The sequence below is a fragment of the Lampetra fluviatilis genome, chromosome 3 (genome assembly GCF_964198595.1).
Source record: "Lampetra fluviatilis chromosome 3, kcLamFluv1.1, whole genome shotgun sequence".
In the NCBI taxonomy this organism is placed as follows: Eukaryota; Metazoa; Chordata; class Hyperoartia; order Petromyzontiformes; family Petromyzontidae; genus Lampetra; species Lampetra fluviatilis.
In genome coordinates, this window is record NC_136277.1 from 24,688,881 (window position 1) to 24,712,548 (window position 23,668).

Genomic DNA, 23,668 nt, shown 5'->3' on the forward strand with positions numbered 1-23,668 from the left:
GGTCTATAAAGTTAGTTTCCAAAAAAACCAACAGGCCGGGATATGGCATGGGTGTGGAACCTATGGCCCACGAGCAGAATATGGCCCAACACTGAATTTCATATAGCCAACACCCAGAAGGGACCTGTCACTTTTAAATGGCTCAGAAACTATATTTGTCCATCACTAAAATCATCGTAAATGGACAAAAAATCGGCAATATTTTTTACCCAAGTATAAATTTAGTATGATGTCACATGTAACTGCAAGGGCCTTTTGCAGTGAAAAAATTGACAGGAGGTGTGGCTATTTCAAGTCTTATTCGGCTCATGAAGAAAAGGGTTCTCCCAACCCTCCTAAAATGGCGTATTGTAAGGCATAAACACAGTTATACCGAGTTTGTATTATATTGTGTTGTTCTCTTTTGAGGAACACTCTTCTGTGTAAGATGTTGATGCATTGCACTGTTTTTTCAAGTCGCCCTCAGTAAGAAAGAGGTTCCTCAGCCCTAGTTTTAGAGTATTTGGCTGCTTTAAATTTCCACATGATGAACCACATCGATCGATCATATGTGGCCAGATCACTTATGAAAAAAAATGACTATATAGCTCAATGAGCCTTACCCGGTAAAATTAAAAGAGTTTAGTTTAGTTTATAAAGAACACCACAAGCACCACTGGCCTGTTCAGAGCTGCCACACGTTAGTGCTCACACTGCGTGTGCTCTGTTGGCTCCGGGGGGCCTGTGTGTCCATTTCGGCTGGAGCCTCACCTTCCCCGATTTGCGGGGTGCCCTCTTCCAGCTGGTGGGTGATGATGAAACCTACCATCCAGTTGAAGGGCGTGTTATTAAGCAAGTAGTCCACAACATCCTCCATGGAGATGCTGAGCTGCGATATTTGCTCCTTGCTGCGGGTTAACAGATGCGCCGGGATGTCCTGCAAAAGCAAGGCGATAGAAAACCTGTTTTTAGTCTTTGCAAATTTCCCATAAAACCATGCTGTAGATCGACTCCAGGCGGTGACAGCGTGGTTAGGGTTCGTGTAGTACAATTGGGTGGCTGCAATTTGAAATAACGTCTGGGATTGACCCCGGTCTTAACCCCTCCAAAGTCAATACACTGAGCACCACTTCGTTGGAAGTCGTGAGGGGTTGTCACATGTGGAGTCTGGTACTTTCCGACTGACTCCGAGCCACCAGAGCCAAGCACCACTCAACATTCATTTCAACACGGAAACACGACGCATTCACTTTAAGTACTTTTTTCCACTTTATTTACCAATGACCATATTTCAACAATGGACATTAATGTGTTTTTCAGGGATTAATATATTTTTTTATTAATAATTTACTGCCTTTTTTCCAACACTTCCTGGATTAAGGCCTCTCAATGTCGTGTTGTTCATGGAAATTGTTTGACCCATACTTCACCACGCTGTTGAGTTAGCTAGTTAAATTAGGGGCTTATGGGTTTTTGTATTCTCAGGAAAACACGATGCGTATCCACAGAGACAATGTATTTCACACACGTTGCAATCAGGAACCAAAATCAACAATCTGAAAAATTACAAACACTGAAAAGGCCACAAAATGAGGGGAACTAAATTCATACCTTGAAAGAGGTGGTATTGCGGAAGGCAGCAACGAGGGCCTCTGCGTTTTGGCGGACGCGCTGCGCCTGGTCCTGCACATTCTGTGGGAGGCCGCGGACGTTGGAGGCCAGAGACACGCACGACGTGTGCACCTGCTGGCTCAGGGCGCGAGCCATCGCCAGCGTCCTGGACTCAACAGACTGCGCTCCAACGGCAAGGAAATCACCAGTGTAAATGTAAGAGTCAAGTGGAAGGGCACTCGCACTAAGTCAATGTCTCGCTTCTCAAAAGGGGCTCACTGGCTTGGCTGGTGCTTATCTACAATGGTGGCCATAAGATACTGGTGGAAACTACACATTCGCATGGAAGAACTAGTTTATCCATAGGCTGACCACTATACATCCCACCAATTGGTACTCAAAGAAATGATGGGCTGAACAAATTACAAACTAAGCTTTGAATTTACAACCTTCCAATTTTAGATGAGCACTCAAACCCGCAGCTTAACCCAGCTAGACAGACTGACAAGAGTTTTTTTTATTTCACCCAGGACAGCCTCATTAAGCCCCACCCATTATCAGGATACTGCGCGAGATATTCGGCACAATATTCTTAGGTACATTTCCGTACTAAAAGACGAAACCAGGCGGTCCTGATAAAGTCCACGTACAATAGGCAAGAACAATCAAATGCATTACAGACAAGACAGCAACCTATTTGGCGCATTCCCTCCTGCATACACTTCATGCAGTCGGACATCGTCTTGCAGACAAAGATTTGATGACTATGAACTACCAACCATCGAACACAGACGGTCACTGCATCACGCACTTTCAGATACGCTCCCGCGGCTGTCTGGAACGCTCTTCCTTCCGATTTTAGGAAGCCACTGGAGCTATGCACTTTTAAATCTAAAGTGAAAACTCATTTCTTTAGAACTGCTTTTTGCATTTAGTTTGTTGTCCTTCCCCCGCACCTCCGATTAGCACGATTGGCTACGTATGGTGCAAAAGACGTTCATATATACATACAGCCCCCACTTAGAAGAAAGGTAATTTCCACCGCACAACACAAATTTTACATTAATACAAATGTTCCTTTTTAAATTCATCTTTTTGTACAAGTGCTGGTGTTAACCTTAGATTCGTTCTCCGCACCCTCTCCCTCGCCTTCACCCGGGCTGGTCCCTTTCCATTGCTGCCAAGAGCTCTGCAGCTTGTCTTGAACCAGTTGATTGGCAGTGTCCAGGTGTGTCTTGGCGTACTCAATCTACGGGCAGGTACGACAAAAAAAACACATCAGCTCAAGTGGTTGTGCAAAAACAGGAGGGGGGGAAGCTCACTGGACATTGTCCAACTGTGCAATAGGCCATGCGACATTTCGTAAACAGCGCCTGCAATTACTTTGACGTAAACACAAGATTCACTACGCAACCAAGTCTACGTGACCAAGGCTCAATTGCCCCATCCAGCAGATTGGGTAAACAAAATTAGTCTGCAATGCCCTCCCCCCTGTCTGTAGAGACGAGTCATTGTGGTCACTTATTACTGTACCAATTTTCATAAAATATCTCCACGTTAATGGTGTTGCTGTAACTAGTCATGGTGATAGCGCATCTCCTTGTCTGAAACATTTTAATGGTTTTGCTGTGACTAGTCATGGTGATAGCGCATCTCCTTGTCTGAAACATTTTAATGGTTTGTATTTTGTTGCCTTGTTCTATCATATTGGATTTGATATTTTGATAGGTTTGTATATAATTTATTTCAGGCCTTGATTTATGAAGACTGCATCAATTACTGCATTCGTTTTCCCTGAACCAAATGCCTTTTTAGATTCTATAAAAACCAGACAATGGTATTTGAAATAAATTTGTCACTTTAGGCTTTGTTTGATAATATGCGGTCTACTGCTGGACAAAGGCCTCCCCCCCCCAAGCCATTGCCATCTCTCGCCGTTTTATGACATAATCGCAAGAATAGATAGGGCTGGGAAAATAGATTGAAAATTTGACCACTGTTTTTAAAACACACGCATTCAGTAATTGGGCATTCTGCACATTATACTGGGGTGTCAAAATAAATCACAAAAATCCACGTACCAGGTTGACCGTGTGTTGGAGCTGCGCAATGGTGTTCTGGCTGCGCATCTTGGCGTTGCGCAGTCGATCGACAGACTGCACGTACAGGCGCTGCCGCACCTTGGCGGAGAGGGAGTTAAATCGTAGGTAGCAGCTCTGGAGGTCCTGCCCGGCCATGAGCTGCCTCTCTGGCGCTGCATCCCCTGCCTCTCCTGCACACAGAAGGGAGCAGTGAAGTACACACTCGGTGAATATGGGCACACCGCCACCTGCTGGCCATTAAAAAGGGGGGGGAAATTTTAACAACCCAAAGATGAAACAGCGTCACTGTCTGAGCTCTGTTGAGAATTCTATATTCACATGGTAGACACCAGTCTTCGTATATGACGACCACTGCTGACTTGCTACAACAATTGTTTTCACTGCCTGCCAGAGATTGGATTGACAAAACCAGGTGTTTTGTTTTTGATGACTTCTTGCACAATCACCAGAGCTCTCCCCAACCGCTATTTTCCTCTTCCTTTACTAGCTGCCAAACTGGTGCACTCAACCTGCCACACGTGGCAGCATGTGGTCATGGGCCTCATCAGCCTGGAAATACTCCCTGCCCTCCTAGAGGGCTGACCAGGCGGCAGTGGCCGTCCAACCTGGACGGTCCATCACCGAGCCTCCACGGACCTTCTGGACACCAGTAGGTCGTTTAAACGTATGTAAAAGCGTTACTCATTTTAACACTACCAGGAGAATGATTTTGAAAGTCATCTCCAAACTTAGAACGGAGTTGAGAGCTCTAGCTGCAATGTCAATCATCACAACACGTTAGTGAACAACATACCACATTTATTTGGTCAGAGCCAGCAGTCACTGCTATCTCACCGGCGTGGTTGGGGGCATCAGCAGGCGGCAGGTAGTAGTCGACGTAGTCCTCCGTCTTGCCGAGTGCCGTATCCACTCCGGCTGTCACCAGCTGCCCCACGTGGCTGTTCATCACCGTGCTCACCCCGCCCGACACCACGCTCTTGGTCATCTCCACCCCGCCCGACACCACTCCCTTGGTCAGATCCACGCTGCTGTTGACCACACCCTTGGTCATCTCTACCCCTCCCAAAACCACCCCCTTGGTTATGTCCACCCCTCCTGACACGATGCCCCTGGTCATCTCCACACTTCCAAAAACCACCCCCTTGGTTATGTCCATCCCTCCTGACACGATGCCCCTGGTCATCTCCACGCTGTTGTTCACCGCGCCCTTGGTCCTGTCCATGGCACCCGTGATGCTGCCGGTCACCGTGTCCACGGTGGCCCCGACAGTTGATGCGACAATGTCCTTGGCGTTGGCTGCCAGCTGCACAAGGTCGGTGGGCATTTGGTTAGTTGGCACAGACATCTCAAAAGAAAAGGTTACGCGTTCGAATCTTGGGCAGGGATCAACTCGTATCTAGTCTTTTCTGATCTTAATAAATGACTTCTGCCTTGTGGGAAAGCAACAGTTGTCCAATGGAGATGAACACTGCCCACTGCTCATTTCAACATGTGTGAAATTTAACACGTAGGCTTTCGCGACCAATATCTATTATGGATGGGTGAAATTGTTAACTTGTACAAGGTTTTTTCATGTTAAAGCCAAAAATTGCACTTGAGCATTATGCAAATAACTGGCGCACGGGCAATACTCCTCCCATACTCTGATCTCATTGCAGTTTGTATAAAGTGTGCAACGCTTCATCATTTATGAGCTGCCAAGTTTGCATCATAGTAGCAACCAGGCTTTAGGTGTGATGGGAGGTTAACACCCAACTTTTATCCTGAAGCTACAATCAAATAAATGCCACCAAGCCCTTTACGTACGAGTTGGTAAGCACAAAATTGGGACTTAAGGTCCACTGTTTTTAAACGATTACATACTACTGGCTCTATCCCATTTATCCAGCAGTACACCTTCTACGTGGATTTCCACATCACATTTGTAAGACTAATTGGTAATGGACGTATTGGCTTGTTTTCCACCTTTATCGTGAGGTTTTACTGCACCTTTTCAGAGGAGTGCTGCAGAATGGGCAGCTTATTTTCCAGTTTGTCGAGCCCTTTGCAAGCGTATTGGTTGGCAGTGGAAACTGTAAAGACACACAAGTACATATCCACGTTTTATTGCTGTTGGAGTCACGTCATGGAGATTAAAAAAACACTTAGATCTGTAAAGCTCCTATACAAAAATATATTGTACTTATGAGTATCTTCAATAGGACCATCTTTTGAAAACTATTTTTTATTTTACCATGTAAGGCTCACTGAGCTGTATAGCTCTTTTTCAGAAGCGACTTGGCCACAAATGATAGCTCCACGTAGTGGCTTATCACGTGGCCACTTATAGCACCAGCCAAACTAGAAATTCATGTTTTTAGATTTGGAGGGAAAAACCGGAGGACCCGGAGAAAGATCCACGCGACGACGAGAAGAATATGCAATTCTAAATACAGGCGTCAAGGTCGAGATCGAACCCACGACCTCCTGTATACCAAGCGAGATAGTTAACATCTCGGCACCCTTAGCGCCCATCTCATTTGGTGCTTGACAGTAATCCTTCATAAACTTAAAAAGCCCATTGTCAATCCACTGCTGGATGGCGGCCACCCGATGCAGTGTCGGGTCATGGAATATTTGGCCATACTTCCCCACCCCAGGTTGGCATAGTAGTGGGGGGGCCCAGGAACGATTCAGATATCGTGCACCACTAACATTGGCCATTGCCTGAAATCAAACTGGGGTGGCCAGGTTCATTGTGCAGTGCACCAACTACTGTGCCACAACTCCACCCCTACCGCATAATGCACCATAAAGAATGGTGTCACTGAACTAGAATCTTAACCCTCTTAACATTGAGAGGCCATCTCAGGTGAAAAACTTTACTATAACTTTGTGTGCAGCCATTGGTGACCAGGCAGAGCCTTCCTCAGCAAACCGAGGCATGTAAGTAACATGACACCACTATTTGGACAAGCATAACACTATTCAAAATATCTCACGTCTGTAAAAAGGCAAAGAAAATCCATAAAAAAGCAATGAAAACAAGATTAATTGCAGGGCTACGTGGTGGGTTGTGCAGTACAATCCATTATTGTACTGTACTTGTGCTTTCACATTTATGCTCCCCACCTTCACAAACCTGCAATAATCAGCGTGGTCAAGTACGGTCATAACCCCTCACGATCCACACAGGCATGGCGAGGCCATTATCCAGTAGTGAACCGTTTAGTTATATATTCCTCAAACACAATATGAAAAGATGCTGATAAATGATTACACTATCAAGTGGAGCAAAGGTTAGTCCAACACTGCAACAGTGCAACTGTGAGTCACTTCACCATTTTACATCGGTACTCTCAACCACAACTTCCCTAAGCCTTAAAATACCAACGCACATATTACAGTAAGTGTGACAAAGTTCACCCTTACCAAGCACAACAAGTACAGAATATCACGAGGTTTTGTTCAGTTTTCCCCTCCCATAAACTTTTTACAATTGCTCCATTCTTACACAAGCACCCGTTCTCATCCGATCTCAGGAGCTACCACAGAGATTAAGCCCGGACAGTGCTTGTATGGGCAACCACATAGCCTATGACCTGTTTTATGCATGGTCACAAATTGTATTTTATGCCATCCATTCAACCACTGAACTAGTTTTCCCACTTCTGGTATTGTAACACACACAAGCAACACGAACCACAGCAGGAAACATTTCATTATTCAGCTGTATTGCAAACACATGGTGCCACACAAAGAAATATTGGGCTGCCTCATGTGGTGGCTGGAAGCGAGAGAGACCACGTTTTCAGTGACATTGTCGTTCAGCCAGACCGATGCTAATGTGCGTCCACCAGCCTTCAGGTGACCAGCTACCGAGGGTGACTTGTGGCCTGTCAACATGTTACTGAACTCGGGTGAGGTGCCCATCTCTGGGTCGTGTGCGGCTACTGAACCAGAGAGGAAGTAAGTAGTACAAGACAATATTTTTTTTAAACCAGGTTTATAGGGAAAAATGCGCTTTGCGATAAGTCAACGGGGCCTGTCCTACAATGGCCTCAGCCCCCACCAGAGAAATGTGGAATTTCTACATCCGTCAAGGCTGTCAATAAAGAAGAGCTTTGTCCGAATGTTAATTTAAGCAGAGATAACTTCTTAAAGGACTTTCTGATAAAAATAAACATTTTTAAGTGATGATTTTACGTAGATATTTGAGACCAAAACGAGACCGTTAACACTGAAAGTCTTGCCTCACTACTGATCCTTCCCTCCACACAAGTTAGCACCGATCCGGGATAAAAAGTACGTACTTGAGCTATATTTTATTAATTGTATAGTATAGCTGACCATCCTCTGTGTCACTCTTTTGTCATTTTCCTTTCATTTAAAAATCATTTGAAGCATTCCTGAAAAGCAGCAACTTCCTGAAAATGTGTCCAGATTCCACGAGGATTTTCTGGATAAATAAAATATTTTAGGGTGTGTTACTTTGCTCTGAATTTACTCATCATAGCTCGACCATCGAAAAATCGTGGGGGGTCTGCAAGTGGTGAGTGGCCCATCGGACCATCGTGGGAGATGCAGTGCCGCGTGGCCACTCACTCTGAGGCTCCAGCTTGTCCACCAGGGGCTTGACGGTGGTGGCGGCGACGCCAGCGACCGTGCGCACGCCCTGCTCTGCCACCTCGCACACCGACTTCACGTACGGGTGGTTCTCCTTGGTGCTGCTGTAGGCAGCCGCCATCATGTCGTACGCCGAGCTCACCAGGGGCAGATTCGCCACGCGCGACACGATGCTCTCCTGCACACGATATGAAGAAGAGTTTTATTTACGATAGGTTCTATTCATGGTCATCATTAAAAAGTGTCAGGAGTGCTTAGAAATGCCCAGCTCAAGAATAAAAATGCAAAAGCAACGTGAAGCCATGATATAGGTTAAAACTGTCACGCACTCCACATTTGCTGTCGTCAAAAATGATAATTTCGGAATACTCTCCTTCTTACCTTTATACATAGGTTTTCACGACCAATATTACTATAATGATTCATAATTACTTTTGGATTAGAGCGTGTAGATAAAATGGCAACTTTCAGCAATACCCTCTGCAACCCGACAATCATAATCAGGTTGTAATGTGGGAAAACATTACTATTGATTTGGGGTTTCAGCATAGTGTAAACAATGTAAAAAAAAGTGTGCACTGCTCAAGCTGAAATCCGAAAACGCACACGATAAAATCACTCACATTGTAGGTGATGTGCGTGCTTCCTCGCTTGTCTTCAGCCAAGTCGAACGGCACTCCCATGACAACGGCATCAGCCATTTTGCAGCCCGTATAGATGACTCTGGAGATAGACTGCACAAGCACAACAAAGATCCTCATTTAGCCTTGTACTCAATAAGAAAAGCACTATTAACACAAACATTTTCAACATCTTACAATTTATAGACAAAGATACATGAAGTGATGTGCTTTAGTTAATGACTTTGTGTGTAGAGAAGTATTAAAGAAGCACATTTACAATACTACACATTGTAAAGGTACTCGCCCCGAAATTGTTTGCACACACCAGAGGTCGCAAACGGGTTTTGATTCCTTACCCGTACCTGGCCGCACCAGGGTCGCAAACGGGTGCCCGTACCCATACCCGGCCGTACCCGTACCCTACCTGGCCGGGTACGGGTATCGGGTACCCGATTGCGACCTCTGGGATGAAGCCATGTTGCAGGCGCGGGTGGGTTGATTCTAGGAACTTTAATTGTGAGAAGAGACAAGACGTTGGGAAATGAGTGACAAACGGTTACTCACCAGTGACTCATGGCCTACCCGTACCCGGCCGCACCAGGGTCGCAAACGGGTACCCGTACCCGGCCGGGTATCGGGTAGGGTACGGGTATCGGGTACCCGGTTGCGACCTCTGGCGCACACCACTGTTGGCAAGAGGGCCTCCACAATAAGCTCGAAAGATCCTCTAGAGCAGTGGTTCCTCACCTGAGATGCCCCAAGAACCAAAGGGGTGCAAGGCTGTAGTAAAGGTTAAGAACTACTGCTATAGAGGTTATTTGGCCTACTCTTCTACACTGGTCAAACGTCTTCGAATAGGTGGGAGTACACACGCTTTAGCACGCCACACGCGGACCTGCGGATGGATTGTGGTGCACCCATTTACAGTGCTGCGTGGATAGAGGCAAAGAGCATTAGGAACTTGCACCATTCTTTTAGCTGCCGCACGCTAGGAACAGTCACAAATTTAGAATTTTGCCAAACAGCACTTGTGTACCATTGGAACCTCCTTTGCCAGTAGCAAAAAATTATAATTGTTTTTTACTCTTTTATCTGGCAACAAAACTGACACCTTTTTTACAATTTCAAGGACAGTGCATACATTATCAGAGTTGTGTTTTTTGTTTGCATTCCGACCGTAGGTATTGTGGTCAATGCAAACATGACTCCTTGTAAAAAAGGTGTCAGTTTTGTTGCCAGATAAAAGGGTAAAAAAAACTATTATCAGTACTTGTGTAGTAAGATAGTTAAACTAAACTTCAACACACTAGCCAATGTAGGTTGGTGAAGGGGTAGATTCAAGGACCAGTTCACATACCACTTGGCACCGATGATAGCCGTGGCCGGAGATTAAAACTAAAATCGCTGAATTCTTCTAACAGTCCAGAAACTGAATCACTACCTCTCTCGATAAATCAATAAACTACCGAAACATAATATCCATGGAGAACTTATTGGCGTGCTTCCAGCAAAAAAAAATGCAACAGGTTGTTATGTGCAGTTCATTTATGACCACTGTGCCAAAGGTAGCATTCCATGAACCTTGACCTTGGTGACTAACATTTTATTATTAAATTGGTTGTGCGCACATGACCAGTTCTGGATTCACAGTGCTTAGATGTGAACGGCAGGTTTTATTAAACAACAAATATTAGTAACCAAGAGACTATGTAGTTTATGTACCTGCTAGGTGTTTGGCTGCAAGGACTTGCTTTAAGTTTAAGAAGCATACGTCTGGCAATGTCGAGTAAAGGTACGAATGTTCGAAACTTATTTTCTTAAATTTTCCTAAGATTTGCTGCCAATGAAATCATATATACTTTAGCTTAAGACAAATAAAACCAATCTATGATCCATACTTGATTTAGTGAACATGGCCCACACCGTAAAGGACATGGAAAGCAACTGACGTGTGACAAATGAATGGAATACGTGACTTAAACATATGGCATGTAGGTATAGACTGAGACTACTGCCATGTATTTTGAACCTTCTTGGTTTTCGGTAAAGTCACGTAGAAGGGAAATAATAAAAATAAAACATAATAAAATAAAATTCTCACGACGTTTCGGCCACAACGCAAGCAGCCGTCCTTATTTTATTATGTTTTATTATTATTATTTTATTATTTCCCTTCTACGCGACTTTACCGAAAGAACCAAGAAGATGAATCCCTGCAGTCACGAAAGCTTTAAATCGAAATGTATTTTGAAATTATAGTTCGTAATTTGGTATTCAGACACCAACCACTAATTTGGAGTCCGTTAAGGGGCTGGGTTCTTGTTAGTGACAGGAGCAGAGTAATGTTAGGGAAGGACCAATACAATGGACAGGGGTTGATGCTAAAGCTGATGGGAAGAATGTTGTGCTAGTTGCGCTAACCAAAAAGTAGCGATCGAGTTAGTTGTACAGCATTTAAAGTAGGGACATCATGATTAGTGCTAGTATTTTGGACGGTGTCAGAGTCAAGGTTGGCACTCTGGATAGATTTATAAATAGCAAACAGGGTTGTACACATACTTCGTGTTAAGAATAGTGATTGGACCAGGCCCAAACAAACATTCCGAATTCAAACTCCAAATGTTTGTCAAACAAATGACAGCATACTCAGACTGTAGTTACAACCACAACCTAAATCGTCGGTTATTTTCGGATTAGTCTCTTCTCCCCTATTACAGAGCACTGTAAATAGTGCAACCCAAAATAAATTACACAGCAGAACATTCCCCAATTGAGAATACCACAACTATCAGCCTTTTCCTTATCGAACAGCGATTTCAAAAGCCTCTGGCGGCCACCGCACATGAACACGCTCGCGTCACATCTGCTGCGTTGACATCTAACTATATATAAAAAAAACCTGTTTAAGACATTGTAGCTATGACCCTTCTGGTATCCGATTAGTGCGGCTGAGATGCTCTCACGGACGATAAACGAAGCTTGCGGGCCGTTTGTAAGTTAGAATCACAATATTTGTGTCATTACACTGGAGGAATCCGATGAGCTATGAAGCTCTTTTGAAGAGATATTCAGTCTGGGCGGGTTCAAAACGTTAAAACATAAGCAGAGGAAAAGTAAACAAATCACTCAAAAAAACCACAAATGAAACTAAACAATTTTTTTGTATCTTGCCAGGTAAAGCCCAATGAGCTATTATCTTATGTCTCAAAAGCGAGCTGCCCACACATGATAGCTCATCGTGCGTAAATTATAGCAGCAAAAATAATCTAAATACCGCAAGTGATTTGTTTACCTTTACTTTACTTTGCACTGATATCGTATTTGTGTAACTGTTGCTGTAACGTTCACACCACGCCCCGTACTGGACACACGTGGGGGGGGGGGGAAGAGCTTCACAGCTCATCGGATTCCTCCTGCAGGATACAAAATAAACATTCAGATTTCTCCTGGAGGATACAAAATAAAGATTTAGATTCCTCCGAGGTGAAGAATTGGCGACCGCCCGTCTCACGGCCCGGGGTCACTCCGGGGCCCTGTCCCACAGAGCCGGACCGAGCTGCCCACAGAGAGGTCGGTGTACACGGCCTCTCCTCCTCCTCCCTCCACCTCCCCATTCAATTCGTGAGGAAATCATCAACAACAGAAATATTCCTGCTAATGCGAGAGAAAAAGACGCAATCGTCTCCGTCACCGTCCGCCTGTCAGTCGCCGCCAACGCTCTCAATATGCACTGTGCATGCGCTCTACGGCACGTCCACATTGGCTACGTACGACGCCAAAGAAGTTCACCACACACACAGCCCTACTGTACTCACAACATACGACTGTACACGGATCTGAAGCGCGGAGGGGCGGGGCGAGAGAAGGGGGGGAGCACGTGACCTCGCTCACGTGACCTCGCTCACCTGACAGCCCAGCGGAAGCGTCTCACACCGGTGTCGCGCAATCGCGCGCTAATATATAGCCTGCGGTCACGTGGTCGCGGTGACGTCAGCGAGAGGTGGGGGGGGGCACGCGGGACACCCAGCCCCTCCCCTTCTCCATCCCCTCCCCCCCAATTCCCTCTCCTTCACCCCTTCCCCTCCACCTCTTCCCCTCCATCCTCTCCCGTCCACCCCTCCCCTCCACCACCTCCCCTCCACCACCTCCAACCCTTCCCCTCCAACCCTCCCGTCCACCCCCTCTCCTCCACCCCCCTCACTTTAAGATGTTTTTTGTTCATGTTTTAGTTTTTTGTTTGTTGCGGTTGCACCCGATTCAAGAGCCGAATGGCTCACAGGGCTATACCTAATAAATTAACTTGAACTCTACCCTCTCCCACCACCCTCTCCCGTCCACCCTTTCCCCTCCACCACCTCCCCTCCACTCCTTCCCTCCACCCCTTCCCCTCCACCCCTTCCCCTCCACCCCTCCCTCTCCTCCACCCCCTCTCCTCCACCCCTCCCTTCCACCCCTTCCCTCCACCACCTCCCCTCCACCTCTCCACCCCCTCCCCTCCACTCCTCCTCCACCCCTCCCCTCTACCACCTCCCATCCACCCCCTCTCCTCTACCCTCTACCCCCTCCCCTCTACCCCCTGCCCTCTACCCCCTACCCACCACCCCCTCCACCTCTTCCCCTCCACCCCCTCTCCTCCACCCCCTGAACTCGCACTGCGTGCGAGAAGTGACGAATGTGTTGGGTTTCTTGCTGTGCGGGTGAAAGGTTGGCAGCGGTGACGCAGTGCTTTTCACAATTCTCCGTTGGCCAAGAAGCACCCTGCAGAGTTTGATTTCCAAGCAAGGATAATGTAATCAAAATATTGTGTGGGTTCACACAGCTTCTCCCGATTAGCACGGTTGGCTACGTACGGTGCGAATGAAGTTCAACATACGTGCACACATCGCCAGCGCATATCAAGACGCCGTACAAAACTAGTGGGCCTATTCACTTTGTAGAGGCAGACATTCATTATATGGCCAGAGAAGGAAAATGTCTTGAGCTTGGACTTGACCAGGGGCAGGGAGACGAGAAGGGAGTACTAGAAAGTGTGGGCAGCAGAGGAGAAAGAGCCAACTCCTATTAAGCAAAGGTTGACGACTCACAACAGCCTTGTCTTCTGGATGAGTGGGTGAAGCGAAATTTGCTGGATATACGTTATTTCTGTTCGGGGGTTTTTCGCCTGGAAAATCAATGGGAGGAATATCCTGTGTTTTATACCTCGCGCCATTAATAAAAACAATGAGACATTTTTCTATTCGTTTGTCGATTTATTTTTCATCAGATACCCAGTGGCTTACAATCACATAAATATTAACATTCATATCCAGTATATAATCAACTGTATAACATAACCATGAGAGATGGCGACGGACTGGGGAAACCTCATCCAACAGTGGATTGATCATGGCTGATGATTAATTAATAATAGAAAAATACAACAAACAGTAGAGGGCTAACATTTCAATTGATACTCTTAGTTCTTTCGGTAAAGTCACGTAGGTAAAAAATGAAATTAAAATTAATAAAAATAAAATAAAAATCACGACGTTTCGGAGGCAACACAAGTCTCCGTCATCAGGTGGGACCGTCACAGCCAGATTTGCTGCATCAAGTGAGGCAGGGATTCAAGATGCAAGCTCTTAAATACAAGTTAAGGTGGAGGAGAAGGGGGGGGAGCTTATCAGAATGTGGTAGCCAATGAATGGAACGTATCGGGAGGGGGGGGGGCTAAAAGAGAGCACGTGGTACAAGTGTACGTGGACATGCCTGTGCACAAGCACCTGTTGATGCACATGATAGAAAAGAACGAAAATGCCCATGTTTATACCAGTATTGGCTGACAATAAAGAGAGTACTGTTAAACACTGGGGATGTTAACACTCGGTAAAGTAAAATAGTGCCTGTCAGATAAGATGGTCCAAAAATGTGTAGTTAAATCTTTTTTACATGGTTAATAACATCTTTCCAATGATTACTAAGTTTGTACCCATCATCACGGTTGAAATTATGTCCGTGTTTGTATATCTGAATGGATTCGTGTACAAACCTTTGATGGTAGCCAGAGGGTTTGCAGAGCACCTTAGTCTCGGAAAAAACAATATCATGAGAGCCCACCTCGTTGTAGCAATTATCGGCAACGGCGGAAGACTCAATTTTGCCGTGTTTCAAATCTGACTTGTGCTCGCGGACACGATCAGAGACATGACGTTTCGTTTCCCCAATGTAACAGTCACCACAGCTGCAACTCAGCTTATAGACTCCAGGGTATTGCAAGTCAAGGATGGCATCCTTCACAGATGGAATTAGATCACGGATTTTATGTACTGTACTGAATCGGACTTGGATCTTAGGTTTGTTTAAAATTTTGGAAATCTTTTTGGTCACGCCTGCTATGTATGGCAACGTGATAGTTTTGATCGGAGTTTCAAGTGGTTGTTCCTGTATGGTGGGAGAAACAGCTTGGCGGATGGTGCGTTCAGAGTATCCATTCATCCTGAGGGCCCGATGTACATGTCTTAATTCACTGGCCAAATCTAGAATTTCAATTGATGCCAACTTTTCATGTTCACCTGTAGCAATTCGTATCTGCACCTGTCCTTGCCTGGTAGACTTAGCCCCAAATGAGTACCTGTTGCAGTGGGAACATCAGCACTAGGCAGACAAAGGACGACTGGGCATGGTTCTGTCCATAACACACATTTCTGAAAGGGGGACAACGAGTGTATGTACCAGGGCCATGCAACTCATGGATATAAGTATTGTGCCAACCTTAATAGGGGCTTGCTAACAGCACCCCATTGCCCTTTAGAATGGGTAGGGAACCTATGGCCCGCAGGCCCAATGTGATCTGCGACTTCATTCCATGTGTCCAGCGGCTTCATTTCATACGGCCTGGAGTGACATTGAAGCTACCACTTCAAAACGGCGCATGCACAACAGTTATCTGTAACTACAAGCGTAATATAGCCACACTAATGACCTTACAACACTAATTTTAGTGCACTCCATCACTTTTATCACTAAGAAGACGTGATGAAGGTGTGTGTTAATATGTGGTTGCCCGCCAAAGCTATTTGAAAGTCCAGTTCGGCCTTTCAGTAAGCGAAACAATTCATCACCCTAACCCTACGGTCTCTGGTGTTCTCAAGGTTGACTCTGCTGAGTGGCTGGGCAGGAGGGAGGAGTAAGGCTCCTCCTACCTGACACCCACGGGGTGACTGGGCCAGGTTGTGCATGTATATTTAGCACTGTGCCTGAGCCAGGCAAAATAGTGGTGTGCGTGTGAGTCACAGGTCATGTTCTGGTGATGTGGTATAAACATGTCAATCCACTGCTGAATGAGCACCTTCCCATGCCATGTCAGTCGTGGAGGTTATGTGAACATACTTCACCACACTGGTAAGCACGGGTTTGTGAAGAGCAGTGGGCCCAAAACCAGTTCAGATATCACTCATCACTGCTTTTAGGCATTGCTGGGAATCGATCTCGGGTGGCCGGGTTCATGGCGCAATAAGCTGAATGTAATATTGATGTGGTCGGATGGCTGGGGGTTAGAGTACTGAGCTGGTACTGCTGAGATCCGTATGGAGGCATCAGATGCCAATAAGCAGGGTTCCCAAGTAGTTAATGGTCTAAGCCAGGCCACGAATGACTGCACAAAATAACCCTATAACATGAAGTTTGGTTTACACTTTATTTGGCAAAATTCGAGATATGTTCATGAAAAGCATGAATTTGACCGCCATGTGATTCTTTTTCTGTCGTAGGGCATATTGGAAAGTGCATCATTCTTTAGTATGTGGACAAACATTTTCAGTTGGAGGTACTGTATCTCAGAAGAAGTTCTGTGATATTAACTTCCGCGGACCATTGTCGAACACACACGATGTTTGCACTGCACTGGAGAGTTCCGAACATATTAGTCATCTTATGACATGATTCCGATCGCACGATTATAATACAATTGTGAAAGACAAAAAAAACATGCCATGTGAATAAATACAAGCACAGCAGTGTGTAAGACAAACATGAATATTTCAAATGGAAGAGGCACATTATCCAGTGAAGATAGGACAGATTTAAGTGGTTCCCCATACACGGACCTTGGATATAGGACATTGAACCATCAGATGATAATGACGACAGCTTGCATGACCTGTAGTGACTTGTCATGCAACATCGTGTTGCTGACGTGTCGTGGCATAGGTCTGCAGTTTAATTTGCCTGCGTTTCTACAAGTGCGATTATATAACTTTATAATGGAGCCTTTACTCACGTAATCGTCCAAGGCAATTTCGTTTTAGAGTATCGTAAATTATCCATAAAGTGAAGTTAAGTCTGAAATGAGACGAGGAATAGAGCCACGGGATTATAATTTCAATTTGCTGCGTAGGGCTGGTGTTGATTACAAATATCTCTTGGTAATAGTTATGTACAACCCTTGTGTGAAACCACTGCTCTGGATTCAGCTCCAGCAATTTCACTTAAGTTCATATATAACACATTCCTGCGGAGGGAGCTGGTAGGAACGCTGGGTTGCTCGGTCAATGGCCAGGGTCAACGGCGGCGTGGTGTATTCCGCAAATATGACCGACTGTGAGGGCGGGCACAAGCCGGCGTGAGTAGGTTAAACGTTGAGTTTTATAAGGGCACCACGGGGTGACCAGCCCCTCCCCACCCAGCCCCACCCCTCCCACCCCCCACCCAGCCCCTCCCCACCGTCCCCACCCAGCCCCTCCCCACCCAGCCCCTCCCCAATCTCCCCTACACAGCCCCTCCCTACCCTCCCCTCCCCACGCAGCCCCTCCCTCCCTACCCAGCCCCTTCCTGCACGACGGACGGACACGATAATCCCCTGTGGGCTGGTGTAACCAGGAGGGTCCTACCAGTATAACACATTCCTAAGGAGGGAGCTGGTAGGAACGTTGGGTTGCTCGGTCAATAGCCAGGGTCAACGGCGGCGTGGTGTATTCCGCAAATATGGCCGACTGTGAGGGCGGGCACAAGCCGGCGTGAGTAGGTTAAACGTTGAGTTTTATAAGGGCACCACGGGGTGACCAGACCCTCCCCACCCAGCCCCAGCCCTCCCACCCCCCCACTCAGCCCCACCCTGCCCACCCAGCCCCTCCTCACCCTCCCCTCTCCTCCCAGCCCCACCCCTCCCATTTTTGGATGCACGACGGACGGACGGACACAATAATCCCCTGTGGGCTGGTGGAACCAGGTGGTTCCTACCAGTATTAATTTTTACCAGGTAAGGCTCACTGAGCTATGTAGTTCTATGTCAGAAACGACCTGGTCACGAATAATAGTTCAACAAAGTGGCTTATCATCATGTGGGAATTTATAGCAGCCCAATACTATAAAATAATGTTTCTAAACGTGGAAAGAAAAACTGGAAGATCCGGAGAAAATCCACATAACCACGGGGAGAGCATGAAAACTCCAAATATACAGGCGTCAGGGTCGGGATCGAACTCACGACCTCCTTCATACCAGGCGAGGTAGTTAACATGTCTTCCTACTCACGCATATATGCAGTTATGTTTATCTACGCTGACAGCCCGAAGTGGTCGAAAAATCCACATTCCCATGGCAGGGACCAGCCTTTCCACAGCCACACCTCTATCAAGGTGTACTCTTACAGTGATGTATAGTATGGTATAATTGTTATCTTTCTTATGTAAATGATCACCGATATTTGAAATAGCTACATTTTAAAATCATATTTGCAAATATGAAACACGGATACTTGAAAACCCATATACACATTTGATCTCGGCAATTTAAAACACGTTACAGAATCTCCTGGGTAGATGTGTACACCCATATGCCTGGTCTCAACCATTTTAAAAGTATAACACGTCCTTCGGAGTGGGCAGGTAGGCACTTGGTTGGACAGCGCATTCGTGCACGACAGACAATTATGCACGAAAGACAAACAAATAATCCCTGGTGGACAGTGTGGAACCTGTTGTTCCTACCTGTAAATTAACCGTACTACGCAACTATAAGTGTAGTGATGTATACAAAAGGAACTGAATTGGTGGTGGCACATGCACACATATAAACTAGGGATAATATTGTCGATCTTCGTAGTAGTCTTAAATTGTAGTCTACGACGTATTATTAAGGTACCATGAATGAACGTAAATGTTTTTGGTGAAATTTGGCTGGGTGGTTCAGGACGAGAATGCTGGCGTCGAACATTAAACTTAAATCGTGGGTTTGAATCAAAACATCCACCCATAATGTATGTAAAGAGTTCATTGCCATGCTTAAATCGGCCAATTAGTTTTATTTAATCAAGCAAACTCAAATTAATCGTGATTATATTCTTGGTTCTTTCGGTAAAGTCAAGTAGATACAATAATACAAATGTATTCTATCTACGTGTCTTACTGAAAGAATAAAGAATATTAATTCCTGCAGTTACGAACGTTAAGTCGAAATTTAATCGCGATTAGTACTATTTACAGGGCAGTAAATGTCTTCCCTCCTGGTGGATGCTAGAAGCGAATTTATTTTGGGCAACGTCATCCGTTGCATGGCGCACTGGCTGTAAGTTCTCAATGAGTTTCTAATATAAGTTGGCAGTGCTCGATGTACCGCCCTGCCAATTAACAGAAGCTCCAAAGCCACTCCATATAGGTCCTAAGGTTATATTTGTAGGAACCTCTTGGTTACACCAGCCCACAGGGGATTATTGTGTCCGTCCGTCCGTTGTGCAGGGAGGGGCTGGGTGGGGAGAGGAGGGTGGGGAGGGAGGGGCTGGGTGGGGGGTGGGAGGGGTGGAGCTGGGTGGGGAGGGGCTGGTCACCCCGTGGTGCCCTTATAAAACTCAACGTTTAACCTACTCACGCCGGCTTGTGCCCGCCATATTTGCGGAATACACCACGCCGCCGTTGACCCTGGCCATTGACCGAGCAACCCAACGTTCCTCCCAGCTTCCTTTCACAGGAATGTGTTTCTACTACCTAACCTTGCTGGTCTTTAAGTTGATAACTAACAAGTATTACAATTTCTATTCAGAGCACCGATACAGCGTCTGAAACCGCAGCCGACATCGTATGTAGTACGGGTAGGAACCTCCTGGTTACACCAGTCCACAGGGGATTATTGTGTCCGTTCGTCGTGCATTCAAAAATGGGAGGGGTGGGGCTGGGTGGAAAGGGGACTGTGATTAACGCCCCCAGATTGGTTGAAGTGCGTCACGTGACCGCGAGCTGCCCACTTCGTGTTGTTGTGGTGCACCCCGCACCTCGGAGGCCCGAGAAGCAGCAAGATGATGGCCACAGCGCCGGAGACGCAGCCACGGAAAGCTGACGGTCGATCCACACACACGGCTCACTCACACGCGGCTCAGAGGAGACGAATGAGTGAGAGTGAGGCAGAGCCGTGCTCCATCCATTGCTGCCCTGAGGGACCCCTGTGCTCTCCACTGCTGGCTGAGGGAGAGCCCCACTGTCTCCACTGCTGCTTTGAGGGAGCCGGATGCGCTGTCGCCACCGCTGCCCTGAGGAAGACAGATGCACTCCACTGCTGCCCTGAGGGAGCCAGATGCGCTGTCTCCACTGCTGCCCTGAGGGAGCCAGATGCACTGTCTCCACTGCTGCCCTGAGGGAGACAGATGCACTCCACTGCTGCCCTGAGGGAGAGCCGTGCTCTGTCCGTTACATTAGTACTCGTTTTTTTTGGTGCTTAATCCATGGCTGGATGAAGGCCCATCGCACGCTGTGCGAGTGGATCGTAAGGATTTGCTTGACCAGTGTGTTGGGGGCCGCCGCACGCTGTGGTTGTTGGGGGGCGCCGCACGCTGCAGGCTGTGGGATAAATATATATTTTTATTTTGAGTGGGGACAGTCAGGTGGAATTTATACTGGGGGAAGGTCGGGAGGGGCTGGTCACCCCGTGGTGCGCTTATAAAACTCAACGTTTAACCTACTCACGCCGGCTTGTACCCGCCCACAGTTGGCCATATTTGCAGAATACAGCACGCCACCATTGACCCTGGCCATTAACCGAGCAACCCAACGTTCCTACTAGCTCCCTCCGCAGGAATGCATTTATAGTAACCACTCAAGTTTATAAAATGAAAAAAAGTGTAGAAATATCCACACGGTCACAGATGAAAGCATGCGAACGCCAAATACAGGCATCGGGATCAAACCCATGACCTGTATATTAGGAGGCAATTAACATCCATCACCGTGGATTTGCATTAGCAAGGATCGACTTTACGTTCCAAACGGTACAAAACAGGTAGCAGACAGGAGCAGATGCAGGAAATGCTTTATTCTTATGCAAGAGTACGCACACGTGTCAGTATATATAATGCTAATTGCACTAAACATTTTTGACGGAACATTACTGCAAAAGGTTTAAGTGCATTTTCCAGGCTGAACGTGTAACAGTCTAGTCAAAATGGTAAAGTTTCAGGCACTTTAGTGATTAGGAACTGGATTAAACCATTGCATTTGTATTATGCATAATTTCTGGACCAGACAACCAATGTAGATCTACCCAAGGTCAGGTTACCGTCTAAAATTGAATAACCTCTTGCAGTGACTAAGAGAATAGCAGAATGAAAATGGTGTAGAGTTCAAACATTGTATGCCTGTTGAAACAAAGCAGCAATCAGTCAAGGCATTAAATTCGATCCTTGGTGCGAATTTAATGTATGCAGTCATGTAATCGGCTGTTCTCTGCAACTACTTAAAAGGTGCCGCCATCCACAAACTGATGAAAGACGCAGGCGTTTGGAATGACCTCAGGACGTCAAGGGGAGTACATGAACGTTTTTCGCACTGTGTAGCAAAGTGCTACATTTGACAAATGGGCAGGATAGGCAACTCAAAGATGGCCAATGAATTGGACTAGATACACCACTGCAGGAGATGAGCTTTGTCAAAATATGGGTCATTGTATTCCTGCAGTCGTTGGCAGTATGAGAACTTTATCAAGCAGTGGATAAAAGACAGGTTTTCCTCTTCATTTACAATGACCTTACACAAGTCTCAGGAGCACGTACAAAAAGTATCAAAGTATTTCAACAACCTGCTGAATAGTTTTATTTGAAAATATCACATATTTGGAAACCATTTCAATATCACACCATTTTCCAAAAGCAATCGGAGCAAAGAGCAAAAACAGAAAGTTGTCAGTATGCATTCACCAAAATCAATCATTTTGGGATTTATCTTCTTCAACAGGTGCATCTCCTGCCTCCACCACATCAGCTGTGCCTCCAGTCTCCCCAGCTGGTTTCGTGGAGATTCCTTCCACGCGACGCAGGGGCCCCACCATCCAGCCCCCGGGGACGTTTCCAGCCACATATTCAAGCACTCCATCCAGAGAGCTGCTGACCTGGGCCATCTGCTCCTTGCTGTGCGTCAACAGTTGCTCTGGGATATCCTGTGAAAGTGCAAAGTTAGTTGCCAAGTGTGGCAGTGTCAAGTTGTGGTAAACGTGATTGAGATCAAAACTAAATATTTTTCAGACAAAAGGAAAGACGTTAAGACCAACTGGCCTTTGTCCAGAAGCCACCATAGCCATCAATTATCCAGCCACACATTCTATCCAAGACAACTTAAAATGGGCAAGAAGTTCAATACAAATACCTTGAAAGAGGTGGTATTGCGGAAGGCAGCAACGAGGGCCTCTGCATTTTGGCGGACGCGCTGCGCTTGGTCCTGCACATTCTGTGGGAGGCCACGGACGTTGGAGGCGAGAGACACGCACGACGCGTGCACCTGCTGGCTCAGGGCGCGAGCCATCGCCAGCGTCCGGGACTCGTCAGACTGCAAAAAGTAAGGAAATTAGTGTAAGTTATGGTAAAGAATCTCACCAGGGAGAAATGGGTTGGCACTAGACAAATGACAGAATCTACAAAGAGAAGAGCAGTATAGGACAATATTAGGGCAGGGTTGCCCATTTTCAGCAATGAAGACGTTTAACAGCTTTATTAGCATTAGAATGGGGACAAGTGCATGGGGAAAGGTTGGTTTTATAGCCCTGCATTAAGATGTGGCTCGAAAATGAACGTTCAACATAATTACAAATGCATCATTACTAATACAAGCCAAGAATGAGTATCCTGCACATGACGTCACTCCACATGCCACACCCCTCCCCAATAACAATTACTGGGTAATGTCACACCACATGGGGCAACCCTCCCCCCTTAATAATCATGAGCCGAACAATTTATCTAGTGAATATTTCAGATTTATTGCAATATACAGCAGTCCTTGGAGGGGCAAATAAGCTCGTCTTAACATGGTTACCTGAGGTTCTTCTGCACCTGCCCCATCTGCCCCTCCAGCTGGCTGGGTCTTCTTCCACTGCTGCCAGGAGCTCTGAAGTTTTTCTTGCACCAGTTGGCTTGAGGAGTCTAAATGGGTCTTGGCATATTCAATCTGCAAAAACGGCACAGAAGAGAGGCATTGGGCACAGGAGCAGAGTGCATTGCTATACCAAATTATGTAATATACAAATTCAAAACAGGATATGAAGTTGTGCTGCATAGATGGAATAAACGGACGTGACCGTACCAGGTTCACAGTGTGCTGCAGCTGCGATATGGCATCTTGGCTGCGCAGCTTGGCATTGCGCAGGCGGGTCACAGACTGCTCGTACAGGCGCTGCCGCACTTTGGTGGACAAGCAACTCAACTGCACATAGTAGCTCTGGGGCTCCTGCCCAGCCACAAGCTGCCCCTCTGGTACTGCAACCACAGCTTCCCCTGCAACATGGGAACATAAGACA

General features: G+C 46.3%; 1 protein-coding gene across 1 annotated transcript in view; it reads right to left on the reverse strand.

Annotated features, from left to right (window-relative positions):
• Window positions 1-344: 344 nt before the first annotated feature.
• Window positions 345-23,668, reverse strand: part of LOC144950121 (uncharacterized) — a 30,828-nt gene continuing 7,504 nt past the window's right edge. The window contains exons 6-18 of the mRNA XM_078880185.1: window positions 23,455-23,645; window positions 23,188-23,319; window positions 22,522-22,701; window positions 22,091-22,315; window positions 9,277-9,480; window positions 8,921-9,031; window positions 8,277-8,475; window positions 5,682-5,764; window positions 4,527-4,995; window positions 3,672-3,862; window positions 2,708-2,839; window positions 1,591-1,770; window positions 345-916 (exon numbers count right to left, since the gene is read on the reverse strand). Coding sequence (XP_078736311.1) covers window positions 665-916; window positions 1,591-1,770; window positions 2,708-2,839; window positions 3,672-3,862; window positions 4,527-4,995; window positions 5,682-5,764; window positions 8,277-8,475; window positions 8,921-9,031; window positions 9,277-9,480; window positions 22,091-22,315; window positions 22,522-22,701; window positions 23,188-23,319; window positions 23,455-23,645 — 2,549 coding nt within the window. The 3' untranslated portion in view covers window positions 345-664. The remainder of the gene's footprint in view (window positions 917-1,590; window positions 1,771-2,707; window positions 2,840-3,671; window positions 3,863-4,526; window positions 4,996-5,681; window positions 5,765-8,276; window positions 8,476-8,920; window positions 9,032-9,276; window positions 9,481-22,090; window positions 22,316-22,521; window positions 22,702-23,187; window positions 23,320-23,454; window positions 23,646-23,668) is intronic.